The following is a 19953-nucleotide window of genomic DNA, read 5'->3' as shown; positions in this document are numbered from 1 at the left end:
ATTTTTCCATATTTATAACCAACTTCAGCAAATTGCAATACAACCGGATCAGAATATCAGAGTACAGAGTGACATACCCAGAAAGTGGCGTGAAAGTGTCTAGCTGATGGAGGACGAGATGACAGAAAGTCGAAACCGAGCCAGGCTGGCTATAATGGAGCTCTCCAACATGATCAGCGTGCCCATGTCCCTCAACGCCATCGTCCGCCTCAACGTCCCCGATGCCATCTGGCAAGGCGGCTCCAACTCCCCGATCTCGTCTTCTCAGATCCTCGCCCGTGTCCTCCCCTCCCAGAGCTCTGCTGATCCAGAGAACCTCCAGCGCATCCTCCGCATGCTCACCAGCTACGGCGTCTTCGCGGAGCACCATAACCCCAACGACTCCGACTCCGAGAGAAAGTACTCACTCACCGAGATCGGAAAGACGCTCGTCACGGACGGCGAAGGTCTATCGTACGCGCCCTACGTGCTTCAGCACCACCAGGATGCGCTCATGAAAGCGTGGCCATTGGTCCACGAGGCCGTGGTGGACCCCGCGTCGGAGCCGTTCGTGAAGGCCAACGGGGACTCGGCGTACGCTTACTACGGGAAGAAGCCGGAGATGAACGGGCTGATGCAGAAGGCGATGTCGGGAGTATCGGTGCCGTTCATGAAGGCGGTGTTGGTGGGGTACGATGGGTTTGAAGGTGTGGAGAGACTGGTGGACGTTGGGGGAAGTGCAGGGGATTGCCTGAGGATGATCCTCGGGAAGCATCCTAACGTACGGGAAGGGATCAACTTTGACTTACCGGAGGTGGTGGCCAAAGCACCGATCATTCCTGGTGAGAAACGGCTAGGTTTATTTTTTGATTGAATTTTTTTCTCCTTAGTTATTTAGATGGATAATAATAATAATAATTCTTAGTATAATTGTTAATCTTAGGTTTATTTTTGATTGATCTATTTTCTTCTTAATTATTTGGATCGATTAATAATAATAAAAATAATCGTAATTAATAGTATGCAATTCATAATAAAAAAAATTTATACAATTTTTTACTATTCACCTAAAAAATCTGACAGAGTTTGCACATGAACTGTCAGAAGTCAGAAGCCTTTAGCCGGTGTCTGAAAAGTTGGATGGTTACGTCTACAGTGCACAGATAAAATTAGATGAGTTTTTAAAAGTGGGGTTTGCTATGCATCTGTCAACATCCGGCACACACTTCACATATTTTTTTTTTTACACTCAATGCATTGAGTGTGTGCCGGTGTAGACAGATGTAAAAATTTTTCCTTTTCAAAATCTCAAGTAGCGTGCGTTTGAATACACAGATGAAGCCAGCCGTACAATTAGGATGAGATAGTTGGTATCTCATGTTTAGTTTAGAGTATGAAAAATTTTAATATTGTAGTATAGGAAAAATAAATTTAAATATTTTATATTAAATAAAAATAATAAAATAGAAAGAAGTCTTATCAAAAGAATGGTTTGAAGTCTTGGATGAAATTTTTAAATTAATTATTATAATTTTTTCAAAATAATTATTACAATTTTTTTAAATTTTCAAATAAAAAATAAAAAATAAAAAACAATTCAAACATTTACAAATCTCAAATAAAAATAATTTTATAAAATTATATTATTATAATATTTTAACTTTAAAATATTTTTTATTTAATTTTTTTTCTCTCCTCTCTCAAAATTTTAAAAATATTCAATTCAAATGATCTCACTACTATTTATAAATTATCTTATTATTATACAAAAAATTCTTATTTCATCTCACTCTTCAAACAAGCCTAAGTGTTTGATTGATTGGGTGATGAAAGGTAGTACATATAGATAGATAAAGTAAAAGAGAAATGATATTAACAAATTTTAAATGGTTAAATTTTGTGTAAGTTTTATAAAAGAGTATTGCTATTCATAAGTCCATACACCACACACTAAATTTTTTTTATTTTTTTTAAATTTTTTTAAAGTTTTATTTTATTTTATTATTCTTAAAATAATTGAATTATTCTACTCATAATCTATATACCACACATTTGGTAAGAGAATAAAATTAAAGAAATCATAAAAAGATTGGTGTGTGGTGTATGAGGCTTAGGAATAGAATTTTTCTTTATAAAAATGTAGACTTTATTTTGAAAAAGTGTAAAAATATTATTTTCTTTTTACTGAGATTTATTTTTTTATAAAAAGCTTATGCTGGTTTGTCATACTTATACTTAGCATTATTTATATATTTTTTATATTTAAAAATATATAAAAAATATTTGAAAGAAAAAAGAAAAATTACACTATTGCACGTTGGGCGGTACACGTTGAACGGCAGAATAGCACGATCCTAAAAAATCCATGTGAATGCTAACGCGACAACTAGTTATTTCCGACATATTTAAAACAGAACATAATATTTGGTGTGCATTGATGGGTCTATTTTGATCTTTACAGGAGTGACCAACGTTGGTGGCAACATGTTCCATTCTATTCCTTCTGCTGATGCCATCTTCATGAAGGTTTTGTCTGTTTTTAACTACTCTTCTCACTCCTCTCTTTGTTATACGAATTGCTTGGACAAGGTTGTTATGTGTTAGGATCATCATAGCCGCATATCATTTATTATTCATCAAAATTATATATGTGTATATATATTCTATCCACAGATCAGGTACCGATGCCTAATTCAGACAATAAGAGTTTCTCTGTTAAGAAATAACCAAGTTTCTTCGAGTGGCTAATGAGCCTTGTATATATATAATCTTGTAATTCTTGAATTAATGTTATTTGGCAGTGGATTCTGACGACATGGACGGATGGTGAAGTAAAGTTGATCATGGAGAATTGTTACAATGCACTTCCAGCAGGAGGGAAATTGATCGCCTGTGAGCCTGTGCTGCCGGAGCAGTCGGATGACAGTCATAGGACGCGCGCCCTTTTAGAAGGAGATATCTTTGTCATGACAATCTACAGGACCAAGGGTAAGCATAGGACTGAAGAAGAATACCGGCAGCTTGGTCACTCGGCTGGTTTCCCCCATTTCAAGGCACTCTATATTGATTATTTTTACACTGTTTTGGAATTCCGAAAGTGAATTCATTGCATTGGGACAGATGCAATATATATGGGTTGCAAGGCATATCCAGCTGACTGGCTTTGCTTTGCTTGGCTTGGCTTTGCTTTGGGTACCCATCAACGAGATATATATCCTCTTATCTAATATTATGCATGGCCTTTACCAATTAGCTAGGTGTCTTCATATATACTCGAAATAATTTTATTGGGTATTTGATTTCTATATTAAATGGAAATCCTTTTTATAGTACGGACATGTGTTGCCGTTATTTAAAAATGATATATATATATATATATATCTAGAAAGTGATAAGTATTAATATCCGAGTGTATTCATATCGATAATTTTTGACAATTTTAGCACAGAAAGATGAATATCTGCATGTAGACTTCCTTTATAATAAGATAGACATTAAGGCGCCTTAAGATAATCGAAAATAAATTTTTGCAGTTGAAATATTAAACGAAGTAGTAGGAGTTGAAGAAAAAAAAAAAAAAAAGAGTTGGTTGTGTGTTTCAAGTTCAATTTCTGGATTATGCCCAGAACCCATGGCCATGTGTTATAGGACGTTGGAAGTAAAACTTTATTTTCCCGCGTTCGCGGTTGAGCCACTCGCATTATTAAACTGGTGCTTGAGAAAATTCTCCAATTATTAATGGAAGATGATTGTAAAGAGGGCGGAAGAGAGTAGTAGTATGGTTCAACTCAACTCAATGCTGGTAGACCAAACGAGTATGGTTCAACTTTAATTAATTAAAAAAGTCGACAAAGTTGAAACTGAGAAGCGGATATTTATTATACGTAAACCACACCACCTCCTCCTCCTCCTCCTCCTAAAAAAGAAATATAATAATAATAATATATAAAAGATCAGTGAAATGTAGGAATCGAATCGAAGTGGATGATGGCGTTCATCAACCCATAAATTTGGAATAATTAAATAAACTATAAAGTTAAAAAGTCAAGGAATCATACTATTGGTGCACCTCTAATGTTAATAGGCCACGAGTCCATGACACGTCAACCGAATTAGTGGCTGCGCTGACTCTGTCGTTGACAAAGTATACTCTTCTATACTTGAGGATCGGGTTGGTTGCCTTTGCTTTCAGTTTAAAACTTAAACAACGGGGCCGTTCTACCCTTCTCTGATTCGCACCTCACTCTCGCAACTCTCTCTCTCTCTCTCTCTCTCCATCCCCTAAATGGAATGCCATAGGAAAATAAAATACCACCCTTCACAACAATGACCACTTAGCTAACGCTCTCTCTCTCTCTCTCTCTCTGCGCCTTGTTTCTCTCTCACTCATTGATATTTCTCTCCCTCTCTCTGCTTTGTTTGGTAGTAAATGATAATCGTGGTTGAGGAGGTGGTCGTGGTGTTGCTACTTCATCTTTGATTTTGAATTGGTGAGAGATTGATTTTTACCAAAGTTTACCGGAAAAATAAAGGGAATACAAACACAATGTTCAGACTCCACAACAAGAACAAGCATGCCAAATCTGGTAACAGAGTTGATTTCAACTTCTCCCGCTTCAAGGCCCTCCAGGTCCATCATTGTTCCTATATCGATCTTGCTTTCAAATTATACGAATTACTGGTGCTTTATTCGAATAGGATATATGCATGTTTCTTCAAGTGCCATGATCTTTATAGGGTATTACCGTGAAGGAAAATTATATTGCACGTTATGGGCTTTTAAACAAATAAAACAGGGTCAAGTAATCAGATAAAAGATTTAGATATCAATAGAGGTGGTAGACGAATATGATTCTCCTGTACTCATGTCCATTTGCGAGTACTGGTTATTTATGGGAAATTTTGAATAAATGTCAATCCTAGTTATAAATGAGGGACGTTTAGAGATGCAAGGAAAATTATGTCCAAGTCAGATTTGGCGAATTGCTGATGCAGTTATTGACTCTTTAAACCTTGTTATTAACTATTGCTAGAAAACTCTAGAAAGGATCTGACAAGTGGATGTATAGATAGATTTAGGTTCAAGTCGCTGGTACCTACAAATTGTGATTGCTCTGATGGGAAGCTGAAGTGTGCGCCTCCAATGTGTGGTGGCTTTACCTCGCAAGCCTTCATTTCTCACCTGCTAGTTGCTGAAATTATCGGCTTGAAATATGAGACTGCTTTGTATAACCATTTTCCGTTGTTGTTGTTGTTGTTGTTATTATTATTTAATGCTCTGTATCAAACTGTTTGGGGGTATTTCTGGGTCCTCTCTTCTACCACCTTCTGAAATATCCTCTAATCCAATGTTTATCTTGCTCATATAAGAAAAAATAGTGGCTGAAATTATTTATCATAGACTATTGATTCTCCTATTGAAGTTGTCATCAAACACTATTGAATGTTCACCTCTGAAAATTATGAAGGACGCTCTTTATCTTTTTCTTCTTCTTTTTTTCGTTTGATATAAAGTTCAATTACCACCATTTAAAATTATTTGGATCAAATGTTTTGTTCAGTCGAGTGTGCAAGCTTTTGAAGGATCTTTAGTCAATAGTCGCAAAATATTTGCTTACTACTGATTTTATGTTGTAAAAGGTTCCGAAAGGCTGGGACAAGCTGCTTGTATCTATTATCTCTGTCGAAACTGGGAAAACGCTGTCAAAGTCAGGCAAAGCACTTGTACATAATGGAAGTTGTCAATGGGCAGAAACTCTGTCAGGATCTTTACGGATTTCACAGGATGACCCTTCAAAGGAGCTAGAAGATTGTTTCTTCAAGCTTGTTGTCTCCACGGTATTGTTGTTGCCTTTTTGCTTTTGTTCACCAACTTTTTTCTTCTTCCTTTTCTTTTCTTTTTCGAACGATGATATAATATCATGATATCCACTCTTCACTGATTTTCCATTCTCTAAATAAAATTTTGAACGTGCTTCTTATATTTCATTGCTCGATTTTAGTGTCCATTCTCTGAGCGTGCTTATAAAATTACTTAATTTCATCTGGCTTAGACCTTGTGCTAAGTATGACTTTCTTACCGTAGGCTTCATCTAGATCTGGCATCCTTGGGGAGGCCATTGTCAACATGATAGCCTATATGAGTTCACCTTCTCCTGCTCCAGTTTCACTGCCACTGAATAAGTGCAATTATGGGACAATCTTACAAGTGAGTTGTATAATGCTACTTGGTCTTCTTCTTCTTCTTGTTGTTTCTTTTTATATATATATTTTTTATATTTTGCTACAATGCACATCATTGAAAAAATTAGGACATCGTAGTGTACCTATGAGATCTCCCCCTCCCCCCCTCCCACTTCTTTTTTGTTGAGATATTGTATGCTTTTATGGTTATAGCAACAATTTTTTGGCAATCCAATTATAAAAGGCTTCTTGACATTTCAGGAGTCCATTAATTTATATGAAATCTTTAGAAATGAGGAAAAATATATTTCTGTGTATCTTCCCCCATCCCCCCACGTGGGCGGGGGTTACCCATACAAATCCTTCTTGCCAGAGTGTGCGTGTGATGATATTCTTATTGCAGAATAATATATTTTTTTTCTAAGGTCAAATAAGACCAACTTTTTAGTAGTGCAGGTGCAACTTGTTCTTGGACTAAATGAATTTAATAGTGGCATGAATGGGACAAATTATTATGAGTATACTGTATAAATATATATTTCTCTATACTAGGAATTCAGCACTTACCAGAAAAACAAAAGAAAAGAATTTGACTACTTCTAAGAACAGAAGTTTTACATTTATGTGAAAAGGATGCGTACAACAAATTGGATAAGTAGTCATATGAAGTAGTACTTGCACTCAACCGAGAACTCATGTTTCTTTCCCTTATATCTCTCCCCTGCCATTCAGTATCTCAATGGCTTTCCTCTTCCAGTTTAGAAGAAAAGAGTATGCTTTTAGCATTGCATATGCTGAACTTTAAAAAATGTGGCATCTATGAGTTTTCCTTACATGTCTGACTTGCAGGTAAAAATTCACTGCCTGACACCAATAACAAAACTCAGGTTAGGATTCTATTGTAGATATTCTTCATCATAACACTAAGGATTCGTTTGGATTCGTAAGTGATCTCAGCTCATCTCAACTCATCTCAGCTCATCTCAACTCATCTCACTACTATTCAGCAACTTTAACTCATAAATCTCACTACTATTCACAACTCATCTCATTACTATTCACAATCCATCTCAGCTCATCTCAGCTCTCATCTCAGCTTATCTCAACTCATCTCACTACTATTCAGCAACTTTAACTCATAAATCTCACTACTATTCATAACTCATCTCATTACTATTCACAATCCATCTCAGCTCATCTTCGAATCCAAACGTCTCCTAAGTCTTTAATATTCTGTTTGTTATGAAGATTTACTTCTCATTTTTCAGGGATGAAGAATCGAAAGAGACGACTTTTCGTATGGAACATCAGGAAGCAAATTATAATGATGTGGACTCTAAGTCAGATGTGTCTGGAAGCACATTTACGAGGAGTATTGGATCTTCCTCTAGTAAAGATTTGGGATCTACCTCTCACCCAGGAGAACCTGGGAGTAGGGTACTATTACATTTTCCACTCAAAAGTGTCTATATATATAAATATATATATATATATATATATATCTTGTTAGAACTTAAAGACATTGTAATTTTAATCGTTGTTCATTAACAGATCATAAGTTTTAGTCGAACTTGTTTCTGCTAGACACTTTTAACGCTAAATGTGATGCAAGTGTTGCATGCAGTGTACTAACTCTTGAAAAAACCCTTGGTCGAAGCACTTCTTTACTAACCCTGAGATCTCCAGTTATTATTTACAGAAACTAGAGAGATTATCAGAGACTGAGGTGATTTTCCTAAATGTTTGTAAGCCTAGTTTGAGCCTAAAAGATGAATTGAAAGCCTTTTCCTTTCGGTAGCTAAGTCTTATGCAAGCCCCTACTCCCTTGGGCTTACAACACCATGGTCTCTAGCCTACAACAACACACCTTCCATCAAGTCCTTCCTATTATGCCTTCAACGTCTGAAAATTATCTAACCAGATTGTGATCATGAAGCTAATTTGGAACTTGGAAGTCAGATGCGGAAGTCAGATGAAAAGATTGTTCTGTTTGATTATGTTATGCATGAAATAGCGTTCCATTCAACCACTAGCAGTCAAGAAGCTCCTGTACATTAGCCCCGCAGTTATCTGATGTGTGCATTACATATCATGTGGATGGTTATTGGTAGTTACTACACAATATACTGCCAATCAGCCTTTAGTTACCATGAAACTTATATAATATCCTTGCTCCCCTGTAGGAAACAAGTTTCTCTGCATCGAGTTCACATCATAGCAATGATTCGAGGGAGGGTTCCACAGGGAGGGAAAAGTTCTCCCCGAGAAGCAGCTTAAGTAGTGATGGACATGGTCTAATTGGAAGAGAAGCAGCAATCGGCTCCCAAGACATTGTGCATTCTGGTTTCAATCCCATCGGTAATCCTATTCAATCAGATCATTCATCATCTAATTTGCGGCTAACAGCATCAGGAAATGACTCCCAGAATAGTTGGCAAGAATTTGCAACATCATCTTTGAAACCTGCTGGTTCTTCTAAAAATCTTATGGAAGCAGCACATGATACAATTGATCGTGCAGAAGCAAAGATGTGGGAGAGGGATGCACGGAAGCTGATGCTCGATTTGGATATACTGAGGAAGGAATTCACCGAACAGTCCAAAAACCAGGAAAATTTAACCATGGAGCTTTCAGCAGCATATGCTGATCGTGATGGTTTAAAGAAACTTGTTGAACAAATGAAAATCTCACTAGAGAGACCTATGGTGCAACAAGCAGAGACTGAGCATTCAACATTTCAAGATGAAGACATATCCCATATTCAAAAAGAACTAAAGGATGAACTGAAGTTTCAGAAAGAATCCAATGCCGATTTGGCTCTGCAGTTGCAGCGGAGTCAAGCATCAAATCTTGAGCTCGTTTCTGTTCTTCAGGAGCTGGAGGAGACCATAGAAAAGCAGAAAATTGAGATAAACACTCTTTCAGCACCACCATCAAAACTTAGTGACATTGAAAACTTTATCCAAGTAACTGTGGAAGAAAACAGAAATTTAATGCTCCAGCTGCAACAATTGCAGGAATCAGAGAAGAGTTTGCAAGTTAAGGTACAACAGCTGGAGCAGGCCTTCGAGAAAAATCATCCTGAAGGGAGTGAAGGGAGTTTGAACAACCACACCATTTTAGAAATTGAGGCCAACTTCAAAGGTAGATTAGATGCTAAAGACGAAGAAATCCTTATGTTAAGAGCAAAGTTATCCGAGTCTCTTAAAGGAAGAAACTTCCCTGATAGGGGATCCATAAATGAAGGTGATGCAAATCTAATCAGAGAAATTGAAATATTGAAAGAAAAAATGCAGGAGCTAGAAAGGGATTGCGATGAGCTGACAGATGAAAACCTTGAACTTTTATTCAAGCTTAAGGAAGCAAAAAAGAATTCCATGATGGGAGGCACTATTGTCGATCTTCCAACCAATGAGCTATCAAATAAATCTTTTGTCAGCTTTGAGCCTGAAATGACTGAACATAAATCCCAAATGTACTGTGTGGAAGATAAGTTACAGATTAAAAATCTCGTGGAGACTGAAGATAAGGACTTTGTCTCTACTCAAGAACTTGAGACTTTGAACATAGAACTGCAAAATCAAGTTACAGAACAGGGTAAGAAATTGACTGACAAAATTTCTGATATTGCAAAACTTGAGACTAAGTTGCAGTATAAGGAAGAAGAGATTGGAGTACTTAAACAGTGTCAGATTGATTTGGAGGCTAAGATCTCTCATCTTCAAAAGGAGAATATCCAGCTAGAGAAACAAATGAAAGTCATGCATAGAGAAAGTGATATCACATCTAAATGCTTAAATGATTTGCGAAGTGATTTGATAGAACTTAGCAACAGCTTGGACTCCCATGTTTCTGCCAATAAGATTCTGGAAAGGAAATCTTCAGAGCTAGAAAATGGAAAACACGAACTAGAGCTTTGTATAATGGAGCTTAAACAAGAAAATATGCAGTTATCATTGTGTATATCTGGTTTGGAAGATCAACTAAGACATTTGACTGATGAGAGGGAGTCCAAATCTCAGGCTCAGAGTCTTCAGGATGAGATCTCTAGGTTAAGGATTGAGATAAGTTCTGAAAAGGCAGATATGAAAGAGAAGTTACAGGACATGCAAAACCGCTGGTCAGAAGCTCAGGAAGAATGTGACTATCTTGTAAGAGAAAATTCAAAATTAAAAGCAACAGCTGTGAATCTCATTGAAGAATGCAGTACGCTTCAGAAATCAAATGGAGAGTTGAGGAAGCAAAAATCAGAGTTGCATGAGCGTTTTGCCCTCTTGGAGGCAAAGTTGAGAGAGTCAGAGATAAAATTTGAAAATTGCTCCAAAAGTGTTGGAATCTTAGAAGATAATATTTCTTCAATGTTGGTAGATATTTCTTCAAAAGAGAAAAGCCTTACTTCAGAATTAGATGCACTTGTTGTCGAAAATAGAAGAAACGTAGAAAAACTTACTGTGGGAGAAAGATTATTCAATCAGATGTATTTGGAGAAAAATGTTGAACTTGAGAACCTCCAGCAACATGTAGAACACCTAACCGATCAACTTTCTGCAATTCATGAGGCAAAAGAGAGAATAGCTACTGATGCTGTGCTTGAAGTATCCAATTTACTGGCAGATAAAGTTAGTTTGGAATCTGCTCTTCAAGAGTCTCAAACCAAGATGAAGTGGATTGAGAATGAGCTTGAAATGACACGAACAGAATCTGAATCGAAGCTGCAAAGCCTGATTGATGAGCTTGCGGCTTCGAAACAAAACCAGGAAAAGCTGATGGCTGACCATGAAAGGGTGTTTAAGTTGTTGGAGAATTATAAATCAGATGAAGAAAAGTTTAAAAATACCGTGAATGGTCTTGAGCTAAAGCTCGCATTTTCAGAATATGAACGGGAACAACTTTTGGAAGAATCCAAAAAAATGAAGGTTGAGCTCCAGAATATGGCTGTTAAGAATGACCTTCATGATGATGTTTTGGCTGTTAAGAATGACCTTCATGCAACCAAGCTCGAGAAAGAGAGATTGGAAGCATCACTGCATCTAATATCTGGAGAATGTGAAGATCTGAAGACAGAGAAGAATTTACTGGTTGAAAAGATCTCTGCTTTAGAGGACTGTAAACGTAAAAGAGTCACACTAGAAGACAAGGCGCAATGTGGTCGGGAAGCTGAGCTGAAGACGGAGCTCGGCCAGATCAAGAAAGCAAATAGGCAATATCAGCAGAAGATACGACTACTTGAGGAAGAAAAAGATCAGTGTGTAACAAAAGCTCAAGCCCTTGAAGAAGAACTAAAGCTGATGAAGGAAGGAAAGCAGAATCAGAAAGAGTCCAGCAGCCCTAAGATTCCTAGCTTTTCTAAAACCAATTCCAAAGTTACTCCCGTCCGTGAAGATATGAAGCCCTCAAAGGTCAGTATCATTTCTTCCTCAATTGCACATTAATATTCAATGTCAACACCAACTAGTTAGCTTTATCTCTTGTGGATTGATTTAGAAGAATGAAATGGTGAAGAACTCTAGTCAGCATCGCGATTCTAAAAGGAGACAACCCTCGAAGAATGGTAAAGTACAAGAACTTTTAAACGATCAACAGAAACTTAGTGGCAACCAATATCAAAGAGAGGTAAGACATCTGAATGTTAGGTTTGTTGAATTCTGCCCCTATAGCTAATGTTGCCAAAAAGAATATGTTCTCGTCTCTTTGATTGCATGTATAGCTCACTGGTATTTGCATGATAGAATCTAATTGTAAAGAATCCTTTAAGTATGGATGATTTTTCTAACTCAATATCTTTTTGTTTTTTTTGTTTTTAAAGGATGATAGTGGCAATGAAATTCCTGATGGAAGTTCTCCTGCTGTTGGAGTCGATCCTGCTTCAAAGCTTCAGTTACTTGAGAATGAACTTGCCAAGGCTTTGGAAACAAATAACATATATAAAGCTCAGATTGACAGGTAAGTAGATCACAACACGTCTTCAGACACGTGAATTTGCATTTTTCTGTGCGTGATATATTCTGTATATATATGCTTGCAGTGATTTGCAATGCAAAGTTTTGTACAAAGAGGTCAAGAAGAAAAAATAAAAGAAAAAGGCTTTCCATTTTTCATTCCGTGTATGCCATTAGATTCTTCTTGTTAACTCTAACCGATTAATCAGAATGCAAATATACCTTCTAAAGATGAGATGACTGAATATGATTGTCTTTTAGGTCTATGGATGAATAACAAAGCTATGAAGTTTATTCTTATTAACATCAACAGATCTACAGCGTTTTGTGGTTTTACATTGATTAAAATAAACAACTGAAATTCTTTAACCACAAGCACCATAGTCTCAAACTTGACAGAATATTTCGACATTTACCCTGCATGCAGGTTGTTGTCTGAGGGACAAAGCAGCCACACTGACGTTTCTAGAAAATCAACAGCTGAAGACGAAATAGTGGCAAAAGAAAGGAATGGACGCACAAAATCATCACTAGAGGCAGAGTTAATAGACATTCGCGAGCGTTACCTCCACATGAGCCTCAAATACGCTGAGGTAGAAGCTCAGCGTGAGGAACTTGTGATGAAGCTCAAGACAGTCAAGAATGTGAAAAGGACGTGGTTATCGTAAAGTACTGATCATTTACCTTAACTATAAACTTTTTGGTACGGTACGTAGTACGTACACCATTTTCAGGTTGCTTTTCAACGAGTCTTTTTCCAATTCATCATCCAGCGTGAATTGTTGTGAAGGATGATCGAACAGGCCTAGCTAGCTCTGAAGCTTGTAAATGTTCCGCGGGATATTGTTAATCCGTTCTGCTTGCTAGAGAGCAGAGTCAAATATTATTGAGACGTTGAAGAGATAATAAATAGAAAACCCTTTTTGTTTGATTTATCCGGCCTCTTCAGCACTGTATATTGCGACAGTTCTACGTAAGTACAAAGGTATGAAAACTCCATGCATCCAACTAATTTTTTTTAGTGCATAATAAATGCAACTGATCTTCTTCTTAGTGGTCACACTCTCAGACACGAGAAGTGTAGCTGATGTTGGAAAGCACGTACGTGGAATTAAGATGTATTTAGATGTTGAATTGAGTTAAATTCTTTATGAATAATAATGAGTTGAGATTATGAAGTGAGTTTTATAGGATTCACTTTAAATAGGTTTAAAGGTGTTTAGATATTAAGATGAGTTTATATGTATTTATAGAAAGTTGAAAAAAATTATGGGTCTAATGTGTAAAAAAGTGTTGAATTGAAAAAAAGTTGTGGATCTTATAAGTAAAAATATTTTGAATTAAGATGAATTTAATAATTTAAGAATTGAATGTTTAGATGTTAAACTTAATTTAAAATTAGACTTAATTGAATTGAATTCAGGTGAATTTAACAAACAAATAGCATATATATTGTTTGTTTTGGTATCAAATAATATTATATTATATTATATTATATTTGTATTTTATCACGACACGGGAGGCTTGCTTCACCCATTATCCACTACTAAAGTTGGTCTCACATGAATCTTCGAAGTGCAAATCGCCACTTTCAAGTTTCAACGACATTACGCAATCGCAAACATAATTAGACCTTTTTATTTTTTTAATAATGTTTTAGAGAGCTAAAGAAGGAAATTGCTGGTGTCAGTGCTGATCATGACAACATGAGATCTCACTCAGACAACTTAAAGCGAAGGAAAGCCGCGAGAAAACGGCCTGCCTTCTACCATGAGAGAAGTCTCGACTCTTCTTTTCACAAGGAATGTCTCTCTGTGAACGACACCAAGGAATGCTAGCTTTGTATACGTGGCACAATTCGGTGCAACCTCTCAGGCCGATCAAAACTCTAAATCTATGTATCTGACGGTTGTGGTTAACCTGGTAAACGGCCTAATTTATCATAAAAATTTGATAAATTAGGTAGTGATCAGGTCAACCTCCTGGACCCAAAATTCTTGCCACCTAGGCAGTCCATGTCAACCTAGTACATTCTCATTGCCGGAGTACATGGTAGGATAGGCAACAAAAAGTTGATCAGTACTATTACAAATTGACAATATATAAAAATCTAGAAAAGAAAATGGAAAGATCGGTGGGAGGGGAGGTGTCATCGGATGCGGAGGAAAGAAGGTCCCAAAGGCATATTCCATGGAAGATGCTGAGACTCGAACTTTGTAGCCTCCCATCTCACTCTTTTCCCTACTTTTTCTTTCCGCTTTGCTTTAGAAAAAAGTGATTAGAGGCCTACTTAAGTCATCTGAACCTTTTATTGCCCTGGTGACCAAGCGAATCCTATAACATCCAATCCAAGCTCCATGACCAAACCCTCTTAGTACCGCACCATCCCATCACAAAGGCCTTGGTGTCCTCTCTGTCACCCCCTCCAATGGCACCAAATTGCTCTCAAACTGATCATGAAGTGGTGGGAGGGGGTGGCTGCTTATATATTTGTCTGCAGCTTGATGGTGGTGGCTGCATGGTTGTGTGGTTTTTTCACGTATGCGTTTGAAGCTTTTTTGCCATGCTAGGCTCTTTCATCCAGAGCAGCGGTGGGGAAATAATAATGGCTGTTAAGACTGAATCGCCTTGTTAAGGGCGGTTTCTCTTACAGGGCAACTTCGATCCTTTGGCATTTCCAGCAGTACTACTATTTCATCTTCCTCGGAATCTCTCTTATAAGTTTGCTTCGATCGCGTGCATTTGGGCTAGCTCGAGGAAACTTCCATCACAAGGGCGGCGACTCGCTAGCTCATCACTATATAAATATGTCTGTGTGTGTGATTTTCTTGTTTTGTTTTTAGTTAATTTGTAGTAGTATGAAAAGCAAAATAATGGCTGCTGGTGCTGGTGGCAAATCGTATCTGGGTACGTAAGCTTTATTATATAGATCTATGTCATGTAGGACTCCGGCCAAAGTTTATGAATGCACTCTAAATAATAATGTTGTGTACTGTGAGTTTGGAGCATTATATATTTGAATGAAGCTCATTATTAATTAATGCAGCACATATAGAAGTTGTTGTGTGTGGCTAATTTTGAGCTTATTGGAGGTTTATTATTGCAGTCTTAGTTGTTATATATATATATATAGATATAGATATATATATATATATATAGATATATATATATATATATATATATATATATAAATATATATGGATAAGATTTGGAAATATTTGCTTGAGTGGTGCGCTCGATCGATCTTAGTTTGATGAAGCGCCATTAATTGTGAGCGGAAGGATTTATTCATGCTGCATGCATGCAGCTGGATCTTGATGGCTAAATTAGCTAGCTAGTACTCCTACTAACAAATTACTATATATCGTCAATATTTATCTCCTCATGAATTCTTCCGGAATAGCTGAACTTCACATGATCATGAGGACCCCAGAAAAATGTCTCTACATGAGACAGACAGACAGACATAATCATAAGTAGGATTATATATATATATATATATATATATGTGTGTGTGTGTGTGTGAGTGAAGTTTTGGGGAGAGGGAGGTGGCTAGGGAACGTTAATTACTAGGAAAAACTTCACAGTGATCAGATAAGAGAGAGAGAGAGAGAGAGAGTTAATTGATCTTGAATCGTCATGTGTATTAGCTAGTAAGCTGATATATAATACCACATATATATACTATTCATGAACTCCCTAGCTGCATGTATGTGTGTATATATATATATATTTCCTTATACTTAAAAGCGCCTATCGCCTAATGAACAATAATAAACAGTAATCTTCTTTGATATTTTTCTTCTTCCACTTATGTCCCTCTATACATCCTCACAACAATTATATTCCTCGTAAAATCACTAATCATCACAAAATCACCACACAACAAAACAAGGGAGTTGCGTTCGTGACTACTAGAAGCGGCATACAACGGCGTCATGGTGGTCCTATGGTGGTGGATCTGGGATCCTGTGAAGAGAGAGGGCATGAGAGGAGCTGGGACTTCGGCTGGAGGAAAGGAGAAAGTGGAGGGGTCATCGGCGAAGGAGGCTGGTCGTGGTGGCGTGGGGGTGGCTAATGGCGGCGCTATGGGGAGAAACCTGTGCATGTAGAGGGGCTGCGTGTGTGGGGCTAGGGAGAAGTAATAGGTGGTGGGTTCCATGGAAATGGTCCACGTCATGAGGGGAACTTGGTGGCAGTACTTGGTGAAGCTGGGGCTAAGCCGCGGTGGCACAAGGGTGGAGAACCCGTGCGTCGAGACCCATTTCGGGTTGCTCGTGTGCGGCTGAGGGATGAGCTGCCAAGAGGCTTCGACGGTGGGGTTTGGTCCCCGGCGTGAGGGGAAACCGGTGAAGTGGTCGGTTACGCTGCAGAGTGGTGTACGGCAGCATTGGGCTGCTTCAGGGAGGAGATTGGGTGTGAGAAAGGGAAGACGTGCGGCTGAAGGGAAGAAGAGAGAGGGAGAAAGGAAAAGTGAGGGGAAAAGACTAGGTTTGAGGTTTTAAATCTCAACCATTCATCTTAAATCCCCAGATTTGATCCAATGGTGGAGGTCTAAATATTGATTTAAACTAACTTAAAATAGATAATTAAAATATAAATATTATATCATACACTTAAAATCAACTTTAATTTATAAAATACTAATATTTCATCATTAAATAAATGATGAAGTCTTGCTAAATATTTTTAAGAGAATAAAACTATATAATTAATTAGAATTTTCAACATAATTTAAATCTCATAATAAATGACGAACATGAATGAACAGTAATTTTGTTTGACACTTAATTCTTCCACTTATGTCCCTCTATACACATAATTAAATAATGAAGTTTTGCTAAATATTTTTAAGAAAGTAAAACTATATAAATAATTAGAGTTTTTAAAATAATTTAAATCTCATAATATTCTTAATTAACTAAAAAAAAAGCATGAACATAGAGGGTGGATTTGCTTCATACATGCTCACTACATATTCTGGATGGTTGGGTAACATGACATGCATGCATTGATCTCTACTGTCAAATATGATTAATTTGTAAAGCTGAAACTTCCATGCAGAGCTTTAACACATGATCATGATTGATTTTTCACGTACAGATGATCAACCCAAAAGAAATGTTTGGAGATACTGCGATTTGAACAAACTCTTCTTATTAAAGTAGAGAAAGATGAAAATTTATAGAAGTTTGTTTATATTAGGTTTTATGCTCTTATGCATTAGACTATTTACTAATCAATCTTATGTACTTTTTCAATCTTGATGATTATGCACTAACAAGTAATTCAATTATTTAATATTTTATGTTGTATGTAAGGAGCCACACTTTATTTTTCTTTCAATTAGGCAAATGTGGTAAACGTGTTTTCCACGTTTAACCACTACTAATATATATATATATATATATATATATATATAAAAGTTCTCAAAATATTAAAAAAAATGTATTTATTACATACAACGTAAATGTATTGGTAATAAAGTTGTAGTAGCTTAGAACATAGCAAATTATTTCATTTCAGACAGATTTCTATGCATATTATGGAACATTCATCAATTCATCTCCAATTATATTTTTACTATAAGAAATAGGAAAAGTTCAGAATGAGCATAATTGTTTAAATAAAAAAACAGAACCTCCAGACAAGGCACCAGTGTAAATTGAAGTGTAAGTTCAAAATGAGTTTGTACAAGACTCACCCAAAACAAACAAGATTATACAGTTCAAAACTGTTCTAAACACCATATTCTGAGGAGCCTTCTCCTTTCCCATCCCCTTTATCACTCTAAAACTACTCCAAATCATCAGATTCAGTATTTCACAAAAGGTTTAAACTTTAGGAGCTCCTTGAATCTATATTTTCTTGAACAAATATCCACCCTTGTACATCAGACCATCAAGAACCTAAACGGGGTTAGTCTCACGATCACATTTGAATTTAATAAAATGTTGAAACTCCCTATAAAGTCATAATGCAAACATATATGTTAGAGAAGCTGAGACTTTGAAAAGATGAATTAAAAAATAAAAGATAATGCATATCACTCAAGTTCACTTGTAATCATGAATCTTGTTGTAATTTTTCTTGAATGAATAGAAACTATATATTAAGGCTCTGATGTGAGTAGTTATGGTTTGAAATTTGGATACTAGATACATACTGCGATTCTGAATTGCTCATTTGCTTGCCATGATAACCCAGATGTTCCATCATGTTCACATCATGTTCCTTCGTTACATTCAATGCAAGACATGTAACAAAATATTTGGTGTAGATCAATCACAAAACTAAATGCATGTTTGATATGAGGGCTATACTACAATGAACATCATCATTGCAGGCAAACTAAAAATATGGTGTAAATATAATAGTTCAAAACATAAAATCGAAAGCCAAAATACATTAATCAGACTTAGAGATGTACACTAAATCAAGCATGTGCACAAGTTAGCATTTTTACCTACTGAGTCAAATGAATTCTTAAATGCCCTAGCTGGGTATATCCTTCTTATATTTATTGCACATCATTTGTTATGGATCCAAAGACATCGTCGGCTCTTTAACTCTATAAATCTCCTACATCCAAATATAAGTTCTAAATGATACATGTTATGTCTATACATGTGAACATAAACTTTGACATCAGTAAACACATATAACGCCATATTTACAATCTTGATTATAATTTATTGGGTTTAACCCCCCGGATTTTTTTTTATCTTATTTTTATTTTTTTTATACCTAATCTTTTTCCATTATTTTCTATTCTTGAATCACAACATGACATTAAATCAATGATCGAAACTGAACATACCAACAAGTTTACACAAATTTTCTGGTAGGAAATGTGTATTTTTAAACATAGCAATATATTCGTACAGATTTTAGTACTTTAAAAAAGCCACCACCTAACATACTAAAAGTTATGTGCATCTATTTTATGTCTGTTATGTAGCTCCACTAAATTTAGTTCTCTAACAATCCATGTTAAATTCAACCAAACATAAAACAAACCATCTAATTGCAAATTTAATTTTCCAACACAAAAAACAAACTAGCAACACTAATTATGGCATTAACAATTAGGTCTAATAATCTCCATGAGCCTAGAAGCCATCTATTTTCTTGACAAGGTTGGAAAGCAAAAAATTTATATTACACAACCCCAAAAAAGAAGGTAGAATCTTGTAAATGAGAGCATATCTAACATTAGAAAAAGAGAGAACACAGACCAAACTGAGATACTCGAGCAATTAATAGAACAAAGTGAGAAAATCAGATAAATACAATCCTCTAAGTAGCACAAGTTTGAAAGCAAAACCTTAGAAGCTCGTTGCATAGATCAAACCAAGAAGCTGGATCAATTACTGGAACAAAGTGACAAAATCAAATAAATACAAGCATCAGAACATCACAAATTTAAAAACACTAAAGCCAGTACAAACTATTTGCAAAACGCGGCTTTATTGACTTATTGAATTGCAATTTTCACTTTAGAATTGAGAGTAACCATTTATTTAAAACTACTTCTTATTTTCTTTTATTTGTTCAATTTGGATATGATAAAATAAATGTAGAATACTGGAATATAAAAGAAACACATATGATTTGTAGTTTGAGAGGAAACAAGTTAATCAGCCAAAAAAGGTAACAACATACCTGAACCTCATAGTAAAATACAGAAGGAAATAGTGGTCGTATGGGTCAATCAATAAGACAGCCACATAAAAGTTCACATTCGTTTGGAGCACTCTCCCTCTGCTTGAACGTGTTTGGGATACATCTTGGGTAAAATACTTTTCTTAATAATCAACCTTATTAGAACAAAATCCATTAAGAACCACGA

General features: G+C 36.2%; 2 protein-coding genes across 3 annotated transcripts; both read left to right on the top strand.

The window, feature by feature from the left end:
• The first annotated feature begins 1 nt into the window (after window position 1).
• Window positions 2-3311, top strand: LOC109013104 (caffeic acid 3-O-methyltransferase). Its single transcript, XM_018995063.2, has 3 exons — window positions 2-821; window positions 2441-2505; window positions 2781-3311. Exons 1-3 carry the CDS (start codon window positions 107-109, stop codon window positions 3078-3080), a joined length of 1080 nt encoding a protein of 359 aa, XP_018850608.1. The 5' UTR covers window positions 2-106; the 3' UTR covers window positions 3081-3311.
• A 900-nt stretch (window positions 3312-4211) lies between these two features.
• Window positions 4212-12999, top strand: LOC109013100 (myosin-11-like). 2 transcript variants are annotated; one of them, XM_018995049.2, is made up of 9 exons: window positions 4212-4609; window positions 5620-5817; window positions 6065-6187; window positions 7012-7049; window positions 7431-7599; window positions 8346-11561; window positions 11647-11775; window positions 11969-12105; window positions 12529-12999. In XM_018995049.2, the coding sequence occupies exons 1-9, from the start codon at window positions 4526-4528 to the stop codon at window positions 12767-12769; spliced, it is 4335 nt and encodes a 1444-aa protein (XP_018850594.1). In that variant the 5' UTR covers window positions 4212-4525; the 3' UTR covers window positions 12770-12999. The 2 variants fall into 2 exon arrangements, with proteins under 2 accessions (XP_018850594.1, XP_018850596.1); XM_018995051.2 differs by lacking the exon at window positions 11647-11775.
• The last annotated feature ends 6954 nt before the right edge of the window (window positions 13000-19953 follow it).

This window comes from Juglans regia, chromosome 3, assembly GCF_001411555.2.
Source record: "Juglans regia cultivar Chandler chromosome 3, Walnut 2.0, whole genome shotgun sequence".
NCBI lineage: Eukaryota > Viridiplantae > Streptophyta > Magnoliopsida > Fagales > Juglandaceae > Juglans > Juglans regia.
Note: the sequence above shows the minus strand (reverse complement) of the source record. Positions and strands in the feature narration are given on the sequence as shown.